The sequence below is a fragment of the Drosophila willistoni genome, unplaced genomic scaffold, assembly GCF_018902025.1.
Source record: "Drosophila willistoni isolate 14030-0811.24 unplaced genomic scaffold, UCI_dwil_1.1 Seg143.1, whole genome shotgun sequence".
NCBI classification, from domain to species: domain Eukaryota; kingdom Metazoa; phylum Arthropoda; class Insecta; order Diptera; family Drosophilidae; genus Drosophila; species Drosophila willistoni.
This window is the reverse complement of record NW_025814102.1, coordinates 411603-425161: the sequence shown is the minus strand read 5'-3', so window position 1 is coordinate 425161 and position 13559 is coordinate 411603. Positions and strand designations below refer to the sequence as shown.

The following is a 13559-nucleotide window of genomic DNA, read 5'->3' as shown; positions in this document are numbered from 1 at the left end:
GATAGAAAATTTCATTTCATGTTCGTGATATGCCTGTCCCTGGCGTCACGCTGACATCGCTATCCATTCTCCTCACACACACACACACACACACACACACACACACACACACATACATACCGAGAGATAGACACAATTACGTAGATAGTCCTATTATTTATTATATTAAAAATCCATTAGTGATTTTTGAAACTTGTGGTCGCTGCCATCTTTCATTTTCATTTTCCATTTATATTTTTGCTGCCTTTTTTTTTATAATACATATATATATTTTTTTTCCATAGCTTTTGCCCGAAAAAGCCAAAGTGACGTCAATAAAACTGTCGAATGTCGCCATATTGTGGCCACTAATTGCATTTTGGTTGAGCCATCTATCGATGGATATGGATGGCTGCCTAAAGTTGGATGGCTAGCTAGCTGGTTGGTTGGTTGGTTGGTTGGTTGGTCGGTTTGAAGGTTTGGCTGACAATGGACATCGTTTAGAAACTGCAACTGAAGCTGAGTTTCCTTTTTTCGTCCCTCCCTCTTGCTCCCCTTTTTTTTTAGAAGGAAATGTTTTGACAGTTAGTTGCAGCATTTTTCGACTGCACTCGATTAAAGCTAACTCTATCTTTCTGTCTCTCTCACTCTCCTCTTATTTTCTGGCCACGCCTACTGTTGCCCTCCGCTTGCATGCTCACTTCATTTTATACGCGCTCATCAACAAAATGAGATAAAGCGTCAGCGACACAAAGTCGCGCCATTAATGCATAAAGTGGCTGTAGATAAGTGCGAAAACAGGGCAAAAATAAATGAGAGAGGGGTATGGGGGGAGGGAAGGGGATGGATAGCATGGAGGGTAGAGCTTCAAGTACTAATGCATACATACATATATCTCTTAGCGCTATCTCTTTCGCCTTGTGCCGGGGATTAAAGTTTGCTTGCATAATTCCAGGCGCATAATGAAGCAGCCGACAGGACGGCAAGGACAACGAAGACAGCAACGACAACATAAGGAAAGGGGCAATGGGTGTGCCATCTTAAGGAAACTTCAATTGCAACTGCATTGAAGCTTGGCAAAGTAAAATCTTTCAAATTTTACACCAAATTTGAATATTCTTTTAGTTAAATGGATTAAAAAAAGAAGAAAATAAACCAAAAAAAAAATGGACTAATTCTATTTTATTGAACCCCTTATTTGGATTGAATGAAAACTCAATGATTGGGCTCATTATGAGAGAAAAAAGAAATTGAAAAGCATTCTCATCATGCTTTTGTTATTCTTGTTTTGGCTGTTGTTGTCATTGTTGATTCTCTTCTTCAAACATCGCAAAGGCTGCTCAAGTGTGTCTTTGACTTGGTCGAAACGTATCGAAATTGTTATCCTTTCTGAAGAGATTCCCCCCATTCAATCTTTTAACGTGATAAACTGCTTAATGCACTGAAACAGACTGAGAAAGCAAACGGGCTGGACCAAGGGCGAATGTGAATGGCCAAATGGTCGAATGAGCTGTGTGAAAATCGTGTAAGCGGTGTGGGGGGGGAGGGGGGGATAAATGACGACCAGGGCCAGGATTGTGGGTTGGTTAGCCGACTGACCCTTACCTTCTCAGCTGAATTCAAAAGCCCACTTCGGACTGCCTTTCTTTCCAATCTTGTTGTGTCAATGTGAATGAGATTTACTAAGTAAATTGGACTTGAAATGCTTCGGCCAAAGGCGCACAAAAGATTCCCATCATACAAATACACCCACACACCCACACACACACACCAGATGAAAGGAAAGCCAAATATTATATACTTTGAACTTAATGTGTATTAAAATCGAATTTAAAAGATTTCCATCATCTCTTAATAAAAAAAGTAAAAGAGATCATAATTTGTTATCCTCAATATTTAGTTATTCGCGTCTCCAATTTTCCTTAGTTATTCGCTTTTGAAATGAGATTCTAAATTATTTCAACTAAATTGTCTGTTAAACTAAAATCAAAGTATACTTTTTGATAAGAATTTTGGTCTGTTATTGTTTAATAAATAGATTTTACAATGTTATAAAACATTTAAGATGAAGAAACTGTTGTAGAATCCGTATCGGTGGAAGCTTCAGTGGTTGTTGTTGTAGTAGTAGATGTAGAGTTGGATAGTGTGCAATTTGGTGGAAGACCCCAAGGACCTCCTGGACCGCCCTGTGGACCACCCTGTTGACCGCCTTGTGGACCAACTTGTTGTCCATTCTGAGAACCTCGACGTCCACCACGGAAGGGTCCTTGAGCAGTAGCCACAGCCACCAAGGCAATGAGTACGAGAACAATATAAAAGCGCATATTCTTAGATATTTTTGACTTAATAAGTTTAACTACTTTAATTTGCTTTACAAGAAACTGACTTATTTCAATGAGCCAACACGAAGCCTATTTATACTGATTCTGAAGCAAATGTTTGTGGGCAAAATACAAAAAAATAAAAACAGAAAATTCCCCCTACCTGCGTGCTAACTTGTCTGCTCTGACGTCATTAACTATTTTGAAATTTCCCATGAATAATTTTTCAACAAGCTATCGTCATGCATATACTTATATACATTTGTATGTGTTCAGCTGGTGGCTTTGGTGAACCTCGAAAGAACTGACTACAATGGCAAAATAACACAAATCAGCAACTTTTGACTTTATGTACATAAGTACTTCAATTTGGTGGTTCAACATTTCGAAATAAATATTTAAACAAAATACTAAACGCCAACAAATTCAAATGTTTGTACAACGTTTATTCATTGTTTATAACTATTACAATATGAGTATTTGTTTGTTTATTCGCTGTTTCAACAAAAACATAAAAAACATAAACAGATAATTTAGCTACCACAAGACAGGTTTGTTCTAAGTGATGCTGCCTAAAAATTCATCCAAAAGTAGTTAGAGTATCGCCTACTTAAGCATTAATTATTAGTTCTCAGTTATTGTATTTATCGGTTCCCTGATTTAATTTTCTTTAGCTTTCTTAGTTGCGATGGGGTCAATGGAAAAACGTTTTATCTAAAAAGGCTTATGTTTGCAGAAGAGCGGCCTACAATCTTAGTATAGGAAACAACGAAGATATTGATCAAAGTCACTGTTTTGCACAGATCGTTCCTATGGGAACTATATCATATAGTTACCCGATCTTTATCAAATTCGGCACAGTTGTTTATAGGTATAATAAACTCACCAATATTAAATTTCAATAGCTCAGAGAATAACGAAGTTATTGAGAAAAGTCACTGTTCGTGACATTGCCGTTTGTATGGGAGCTATGTATATGATATAGTAGTGGTCCGATCCGGCTGAATCCGAGATATACAACCCCTGCAGTATATACAAGCCTACATGCAAAATTTCAGCTCTGTAGCTCCAACGGTCTAGGAGGAGTTTGCGTTGATCCAGACGGACGGACAGACGGACGGACGGACGGACTGATCAAGAATATATATACTTTATATGGTCGGAAATACTTCCTTCTATGCGTTGCACAGTTCTGACCAAAATTAATAAACCCTTTTTGCAAGGATATACAAAAATTCCAGTTTTATTTTTTAACTAAGGCCTTAATATTATTAAGTTTATTTGAATATTTTGCTGTTATCTGACATTTTTTTACGCACGAATAAATCATAAGCAATATTTCAATTTAAAACAATTATTAAATGTAAGACTTATTGCACTTATTTCAGAACTTTTTGATCTTGATTTTTATCAATTTACTTAGACTGTATTTTGGCATATGAATAAACAATAAATCAACCTTTCTGCCTCCAAAAATCGAGGGCCCTCTAGCATTCGGAAACCTGCTATCTAGCCCATTCGACACTGGGTTTTTTTTATAGAAACGTTTTATACTGGAAATACTACATCTATATCTATTATTCCCGATGGAACTACCTTTCAGTATTACTTAATCAGGGGGAAAACGCCACCTGCGTGGGAGCTCAATCTCGAGATCAACTGGATTATAGTTGGATTTCAGTGATCATGAGTTTGCTCTTAAGGTAAATAATGGGAAGTGACTTGGTGAAGGATATACACAAGTCGACAACTTACTTTATTTAGGAGAGTTGATTCATGTAACACACTTTAGCTGTTTTTATACCATACACCCATAGGGTGAAATGGTATATTAAAGTCGCCAAAATGTATGTAACAGGCAGAAGGACCCGACCCCACAAAGTATATATATTCTTGATCAGGATCAACAACCGAGTCGATCTAGCCATGTCCGTCTGTCCGTATGAACACCTAGACCTCGGAGACTGTAAGAGCTAGAGCCACCAAATTTGGTATGTAGACTCGTGTAGTATGTAGAGTGATCAAGTTTATTTCAAATTGTTGCCATGCCCCTTTCCGCCCCCGCAATTTAAAAAAAGCGTTTATCTCAAAAACTATTCCAGCTAGAGACACCATATTTTGTATGTATATTCGCTTAGTAAATACACACATTTTGTATGTATACAAATTTTGCCACGCCCTTTTCCGCCCCCGTAATTTGAAAAACTTGATTATCTCCCGTATTTTTTTATTTGCTTTACTGGTGTATGGTATACCTTAGTCGGCGAGACGACTTACTTACTTCATTAAATTTATTTTTTACAAGCAAATAAATAAATCCTATTCAATTTATTGCATATGTTTTGTATAATAGGTGTAGGTTTCTAATATACAATTTCATTACAGTTCAGGCCTAGGATCCTTTTCTGTACTCAAACTGAAAAGTAGTAAAACATACTTTTATATATATTTATATTCATTAATTAATTAACTCGTTTTTGTTGGGACAAGCTTAACCAGGATATAGTCAACAAAAATGACTAGTTTTGCATCTCTTCATGGCATAACCAAAACGGACGTATTCTTTTTTAATTACCCTAGAACGGTCGAGTTGTTTTTGAGATATCAAGTTGACCAGTTGACCAAAAGGGGTTTCGAAAGTATCAACGCACTTTAAGTCCAACATGGAACCTAAAGAAATTCCCTTTAACTTTATATACTACATAAGTTGTTTATACAATTGTTCGATTTGTAAATCGATTTTTTTGATTTTTCACATGGGTCGAACCACATAAAGCCGAGTCCTTTTTTCGACGATCACTGATCGTGTGACATTGCTTTCGTATCCTAATCGTTTGGCCTATGGCTATATTATTTAGTCAACCGACTTCGAGCTTGCTGTAATTTTTGTTTTTGGTATCATTTATTTGCTGTTGGCTCCATTTGTCATTGCTCCTACTTGTCCCACATGCCAAATGAAGAGGATGTAAAGCTAATTGAGACATCTGTCAGGTCACAGCAATTGCAATTCACATTGAGTGCCAACCGGGGAGTCATTTTCCAGCAAAAGCATTTGATTTTAAGAAGCTATCGCCCTTTGCCACCCAACCATTTCTTTGACTCGAATGCCTTCGTATCCTCGAAATGTGGCAACATCTGGCATGCAGCAAACAGTCCTCTAAGCGGAATTAGTTTACACGTGGACGGCAAAGCCAACTGCGACGACGACGACGACGACGTCGACGGCAACGGCGATTCTGAGAAAATGAAGGTTTTTTAATTGAAAACAAACAACACTTTCACTGAACTTTTCGCCAGCACTTTCCCCAGCTTTGGCGCCTCATCTCGTCCCTCCCGTATCTTCCACTCGCTCTCTAGCAAACTGTTGTTTGCATGCGTGTCGTTGACGTTGACATTGGCGGTGGCGGTGGCGGTGGCGGTGGCGGTGGCAGTGGCAGCGGTTGCAAAGAAGACTTTGGAGTGGGAAGGTATAGGGTAGCAGGGTTAGGAATAGGGATTGGGATTGCGGGTAGCCCGAAGTGGCCATTGAAAGTGAAAAACAATTGAACCCTTGGGCAAAATTGGTTTTGACAATGTAAATAAATAAAACACAAGCATAAATATTTACTGCTGACGGCATTTTCGGCATTTTCCTATACTACATAAAAAATAAATAAATAAAAAAAAACAAGAACAAGAACAACGGCAAGGCGGAAGTGAAAGTAAAGCGGGAGAGATTACAGAGGCTCAGGCCAAAGTAAATTTTCAAATGGCTTGTTTCCTTTGACCTTCGGCCAGAAGGTGTAGGCGGATTGGAAAGCTCTATGGTTTAGAGGGTGGTAAGATGGGTAAAGTGCGGGGGGCTTGTTTTGGAAAATGTTGCCAAAAGGATTTGCAGCTCATTTCATGCCAAACGCACTTGATTGTGTGTGTGTGTGTGTGTGTGTGTGCGTGTCTGTGTGTGTTGGTGAATGGGTGTTGATGTTTCGGTGTGTGTCCGTGCCAAAGTATTCAAGTCGAAGAGGCCACAACCCTTTAACTTTAACCCCCTAGCTAACCCTTGTGCTAATATTTGATTGTGCTACTTGGGTGTATATGTGTTTTATTAGGAATGGAGGGATGATGGTGGTCTTAGTGATGGTGACAGAGGAGAGATGTGGGTTCTTAGGGGTCTTCCAGCTAAAATGGTCAGCACACAACTTTCAATTCCATCGGTCAATGTGGAGTCAAAAAAGATAAATTTACAATAAAAACTTTAGTACGGCAAACTCCACATTTGCAGTGTTAGGATTGGTTTGGTTGACCAATGCAGTTTGCCTGATGCAGGGTCACCCTTAAGAGTATAAAAAGCTTGCGAGAAGAAGCTTAAAAACTTTAAATTAAAGACCTTAAAAGGTGCGATTTAGTTTCAGAATCCTAAGAAAGGTAACCCCTGAAAAGAGGTTTTAAGTAAAACCAGGTCAAGATTTATACAAAATGAAATCTTTCGTATTTTTATTTCATTTTTTGTTAGTTCAAATATAAAGTTTTATTGTATCAACAAACTATTTCAAAGGCTCTAGAAGTTGTTAGCCATCATAATGAGAAAAGTTACCGTTTTCGACCGATCGTTCCTATGGGAGCTATATGATATAGTCTTCCGATCTTGATCAAATTTAGCATAGTCATTAATATGTGTAATAAACTTACCAATACTTATTAACGACAATAGCTCAGAAAATAACGAAGTTATTGGGTGATTTTGCCATTTGTATGGAAGCTATATGATAAAGTGGTCCGACATACAACAATATAAGGACGTCTATATAAATTATAGTTGTAAAATGGCATCAAAGTTAAAAATTAGATTTTGTATTATCTTATCTGTTGTTTTGACAGGCTTAAAGGTGTTCATTTTAATCACTCATTTATCAGAATTCAAAATCGTACCTGTATCTCAAGATCCAGAACTACTGAAAGACCCAATCTTCATTCGTTGGATTCAAAATATGACATCCTGCCGTTGTGATCTTTTGGGTTAGTTTAGAATCACAAGTGTTTTCCCACAACGTGTGTGGCTGTTTGTAATTTTAGTCATATGCTAGGTTAGTTGTTTGTAACAAGTACACTTGTATTATATCTTCTTTAGTGCATCTGATTTGGTGAAGCTATTTCAGATGAACACTATGTTTACTCTTCAGCATTGACATTAACTAAGAAATTTGGCATAACAAGTTTTTATGTAATTACCCACAATTATAATCAACATTGTCCGGTGGATATAATAGGTATTGTTTTCACATCAGAATCGTTTCTAAATGACTAACATAGAGTATACGGGGTAAAGGAAACAAAACTTGACTTAAGGCCTGAGATTACATATTATAAGGTCACTCAAAAACTATAAATAAGGAAAAAGTAAGACTTATAGTAAGGATATGCCAAAATATGTTTAAAATATATAACAGCGAAGCCGTTTTCAAAAGTAAGCGAAAAAAAAATAGTTTTTAGTCATTATTTTGGTTGTTTATGACTGTTTTTATTTAATTAGTTAAAATTAATAATATTTCTTTCTTTTTAAAAATTATTTCAAAACTTCAGAAGTAAAGATTGTAATCCATTTTTTGCTAGGTCTACTCTGTAAGTAATTGATTTTTTATAATCATAGTTTCCGGTGACTAATAATTAAGCTCAAAATAAAAAGCCTTATTCTAATTCCATTATTTAATTTAGTCCCAAAATTAAATAAATAAACATATTAATCTTGCAGAATCGATCAATTTAAATGGAATTCTCAGAAAGGTAAGTATAGAATTCACTTTGGGAACTTCTTTTAATTTTGTCATAATTCTATATAATATAATATATATGTATATATATTTAGGTATATGTATGCTTTGATTTCTAATTCTTAAGCATATACGCCACTTCATTGTCTGCCTTTTACTTATGCTGCCATATTTCGATGCCGTAATCCCCTTGTTTAGCAGCAGCTGCATTAATTTTACATTACTATTATTATCACAAGAAGTGCCCTGTGTTAGTCTCCGTTTAGCTAGCAAAAAAAGGAAGCCAGGGGCGAGGAATAGGCGGGCAGGGATTGGGGATGGGGATGGGGATGAAACCCATCGAGAACTCGGCCATAATAATTTTCCGCGTAATTTATTTGAGCGCCGTAATATCATATTTCACATGCACTGAGCTAGAGAGTGAGAGTGAGTGCGCTTGTGAGAGTTGGAGCTGGGAGTTTGAAGTTTCGGAGCAACTTCCGTTGAATAATTTAAGCGCACACATGTGCGCCACAAAAAAAAAAGTACAGACAGAGATAGAAAGAAAGAGAGAGAGAGAAAAAACGAAGCTTAAGCGAAGAAAGGGGCCCGGACACGGGGCACGTTAAAATAGGCGGAAGACGATTATCAGACAGTTTGCACACAATGTTGTCGTTGTCGTTGTGTGGGATTGAGGATGGGTATGTGGTGCGGGGTGTGGGGTGCGGGGGGGTTGCGGGGTTTGGAAGGCGGTTAGCTGGTGGCAGGCGTGGCACATTTATTGCCAAAATTAAATGACAATGTAGTTGTAGCCGCGAGAGCTGAAAGTCGGAGACCAAGTTTGTTGTCAACGTTGGGAGATAGATGTGGATATAAAATGGCTGTGTATGTGTGTGTTTGCAAGGGAGAGACGCACAGGTTTTCTGCGAAGGAAACGGAAATAGGTGGATGACGAGGACGGGTAGTCACCCAGCAGAGATAACTTCTTGTCGCTCTCATATGCTATATTCCATGAAGCGAAAACCAGACGCAAGTAATTTTTCAACAAGTTTTATACAATTTTTGGTGCCCTCATCCCGTTTGTTTACTTCCCCCACCAACCCGCCCTTTGACTCTCTTTCCCTGCGCCCATCAGCCACCATTCAGCATCCTGCATCCACATCCGTATCCGCATCCACATCCACATCCACATCCTTCATACGAAGCATCAGTCCAAGTGTAAAGGAATTTTAACGCTTCGCCGTAAATGCCGCTCCGGCAGATTGTTTGATGGTGACAGAACAGGGGCGGCTGCGGAGCGCGTTGAGTTTGGGGTGTTCAAGGGATAAGGAACAAGTATTGCATAGGGAGAGAGGGATTGGATTGGGTTGGTTTGGGTTGGGTTCAGGTGGCATAAAGGTTTGGGTCATGTGGTTCGGAGTAAAGTGCGCGCTCTGCCTTTTGTTGAACTTTTGCGTAAGATTGCGCAGTAAATTGTCGAAAATTAATTTTCATGTTGAAAAGCTGCAAATTGCAAGACAGAGATAGGAACTGAGCAACCGAGTTGGTGAGAATGCCTCAACCTTCTACTCCCACACTCCTTTTCCCCTGTGTCTGTGTGTGTGTGTGTGTGTGTCGAAGCAAAGAGAAAACTCAAGGAGAAGGTTTGTCAATTAATTTCTTGAATGGTTTGCCTAATTGAAATTTTATGGCTTTCGCATGTATTTCCTTGTCTGCTTATTGTAGTCAGACTTTACATATATATTTACATGCATATACATGTATTTATAAATATATGTATCTCTTCCTTTCTCTGTGTGTGTGTGTGTGTTTGGCATTCCTTTGCCAACTATTTCGTTTTGGTCTTAGGCCGGATATATTTCAATTTCGCCCAAAGCTTTCTCTTATCGAACTAGGCATACCAAAATTTACCCATTTTACTTTCATATTTTGTAAATGTTGGCAAAAAACAATTAGTTGATATTCGAGATTATTATTAACCTGGCTACTGTGACTCTTGAAACTCTATTGTTCTACACATCCTTCCCTGCCCTGCCCTGCCCTGCCCTGCCCTGCCCTGCACCACACACAAAATCATTTGATTATGCTTTAAGCTTCCGATTCGTTTGCGATAATTTATTATGCAATCATTTTAATGAACTCTAATTGAATTACGTATTTCATATGGATGATTTAGCTGGTGTTATTGCACCGTTATGATTACAACGGACCACAGAAATACAGTTTTTTTCCCCCTCCCGTTTTTGTATTTCCTCAATTCGTCTTCTGTAATTTTGATCCTTTCTGTCGCTCGCTATTTTCCTATAAAATCGAGTTGATTAGTATTCCAATCTTTAATTAGACCACTCCACACATTTTAAAGTCAGAAAGGATAAGTTTTTCTATTTTCTAAACATCTTATTAGAACATATATTAATGCGAGAACCATTTTCTTTTAAACCCTTTCCTAATAAATAATACAAAATGTAAACTCTGTTTATGTAGGTTTCTAGACTAGGCGATAAAGCAAATATGTTGCTAACTGAAAACGTATACAATATTTCCATCACTTATTTATGCAGCCCTGTCTTTGGCTATATACACTCGCTTATATGTTTGCATCCCTTGGTTTATGGCTGGGATTAGCTGCATAGTCTACAGCAACAGGCAGTCTAGTCCCCTCTTCAACAGTCATCATCTCTCTCTCTCTTTCTATCTCTGTCTCTTCTCTGTCTACCTTTGTCTCTTATACCCTGCATTCAGTTGTTACGAGTATATTGAGATCTATACCAATCAAGCAAGAACTCAAGAGCTATGTAGATACGCGATATTCATTGTGATTAGCATCAGAGTTCCCATAAAGACATTTGTATTTGCAATAAATTTGCAATTTAAGCTTAAAAATGGGCATAACCAAAAATCAAAATTTTGTTATTAAATATTTAAAACAATTTCGCTTAATATATTTTGAAAATTCAATGGAATAATACCGTATTTATAATTATTTTGGTTTTTTTTATTCGGTGGACTAAGTTATGTTATATTGCATATGTTATGCAATTAGTGATCCGTGTCAGATGTTCGGAAATTTCCCTCATTTTCTTCTTCCAAAGTGATATTTTACCTCTTTAACTATTAAAATTTCAATATTTAAGTCCGAAAATATCTCACAAAATCTATATTTGACCGATAAAACTTGTAAAATTTCAAAAACACCATTTACACCCCTAAAATTACAGATTTCAGCATTTGAAATTTACAAATTTTAAATGTTCAAACAACAAATTTTTCATTAAATTTTGAAATTTTCAATTTTAATTTTTTTTACAGAAAATATTGAATAAATTTGAATATCAAAAAAGCAGTTTGTTTTATTAGTTAATACTAAATAAGTGAAATTTGTTTTAGTGCGGATTACTCTAGAATAAGACATTCTCACTGAATATGTAGGGGAGGGGACCCAGTTGTAGAACTTTTAAAGTATCTCGACATAAGTCTTGGTTAAATGCAATTATGAAACTATAGCAACTGACTTTTTAGCAGCCTTATAAATATTTTCCTCCATTTTATATCCCCAGATCCACCTTAGCTAGAATTGCTGATAATTTGATGCGCCTCCACTTTGAAATAACTTTATTAGCTAATCTTAAAAATATGTATGTAAAATGTGAGGTATAAAATTGGTAATTGTTGTTCGGTAGCAGTCTAATTTAAATTTTTAAATTTAATTCTTCACATATTCCTGCGACAACATAATTTTTCTCTAGAGAATTTCAAACCAAGTTCTTGAAGAAATCAATGTTATATCTTGTCCTTTCAGAGATATCACTTTAAACAAGATTTTCAAATTGCGTTAGCTAAATTCAGGTAATTCTGTCTATTAAACTTAATTCCAATATTCAACATCTTGATTAGCGCATTAACAACTTGAAAGTACAAACCAATATCATATTTAGAAGCTAACAAGTTGACACTGGAATTCAATTCGATAAAACACATATTGGCTATATACATACATTCCGTTCTTCATTTAGATTTTGGGTTGGTAAAGATATTAATGTCTTGTAATGCCACAACTTCTTAATTTTAATAGGATATAACAAGTTCGATGCCCGAAATTCAAACCAGAAAATGTGCCTTTTTTTCTATGTGTGTGTGTGTGTGTTTTGTTTTTGTTGACATGGTCGCCTAATCCTTAGATGAGGTGTGTTTGGTGTATGAGAAAGGCATGTGGTAAATGAATAGGCGGTGGTGTGGGTGTGTTTATGTGTGTGTGTGTGTCTGTGTGTGTGTGTGTGTGTGGGTTGACTGTTGTTCGCGTTTTGTTAATTACAATTATGATAATGAATCTTACAAAAGACTAATTAGTATGTTAAAAATGTTGGCTGAGCTGGGCACAAAAGCTCTACAAAATGTATACACACACACACACACAAATACATACATACATTCATACAGATTTATACCTGTCGCGATAATGTATCCATGCAGTGGATTTGAATGTGCAAAGCCTTTGCTCTCAAGTAGACCTACTGCACTCTAGCTCAGTGAAATTTTGAATGGACTGCTGCTTTCCACTCGACATAAAGGCCGCCACTTTATAGTTATTTTATGAAAATTTCACTCGTCAAATTAAAGTTGATAATTTAAATATCTGGGAGGAGTCCAAGAGGAACCAACAACAACCATTGGCAAACGAAATTGGCAATTTGAAAGCAATTGAATAAAATTATCTCAATTGGTGGCCAACAAGTGTATCTATTTCATACTATGTGGTAATGTGGAAAACTCCCATTATGCCCAAAAAAAAAAAAAAAACAAAACAATTAGACCCAAAATTAAGTATTAGGTGAGTTCTAAATAGATAATTGCTATGGATCGTATCATAGGTAAATCATAGGTACATATATTTCTAATTTAATGTTGTGTTCTAAGCATTTCATTACTATAGGGTCATGGATAATCCTGGCAACAGTTTTCATCACTTGAGCCACCCTAATGTAGGCAAATAAATTAAATAGTCGGATTACAATTAAGCCATATATGTATGTACATATATAAGTCATATTATAGATGATGGGCAAGCGGCAATTAATTTAATTATGACATATATGTACATATAATTTTCTGTTGGCGTCTCCATATAGATATAATAACTTGGCATATTGAATTCGATTCAATTGTTGCGGTTTATTTAATGCCATGGATTTCGTTCAATGTGTTTTTAGTTATTTAGTTTGAATTGGAATGGTCTGAAGGCCAATTAACATTTCCCATCTCTAATTTCCTAAGAGGGAGATAATAAAAGAGATGCTTGTCTGCTGTTGGTTTACCCCAGTCACTAGTAGATGACTTACTTTAATCGATTTAGAGCCACTGGCAACAGCCTCTTGATAGCTCTCTTAACCACCCCTTTTAGCCTTATTTTTTGCCCACAGTTCAATTGCTGCAGTCGACACATGAATTAGCCTGACAATAGGTTCAGAATTTCTTTTTCCTTCGTGTTTATATATACTTGGAGTTTTTATTTATTTATTTTCTTTTTTTTGCATCA

The 13559-nt window shown here is 36.6% G+C and overlaps 1 protein-coding gene across 1 annotated transcript; it reads right to left on the bottom strand.

Annotated features, from left to right (window-relative positions):
• Positions 1-2007: 2007 nt before the first annotated feature.
• Positions 2008-2314, bottom strand: LOC6648458. The gene has a single exon (XM_002070835.2). The coding sequence runs from the start codon at positions 2301-2303 to the stop codon at positions 2040-2042; it is 264 nt and encodes an 87-aa protein (XP_002070871.1). The 5' UTR covers positions 2304-2314; the 3' UTR covers positions 2008-2039.
• Between the last annotated feature and the right edge of the window lie 11245 nt (positions 2315-13559).

Excerpts from the sequence above, each read along its gene's own strand:
- LOC6648458 (XM_002070835.2), bottom strand. The coding sequence starts at position 2,303 with ATGCGCTTTTATATTGTTCTCGTACTCATTGCCTTGGTGGCTGTGGCT.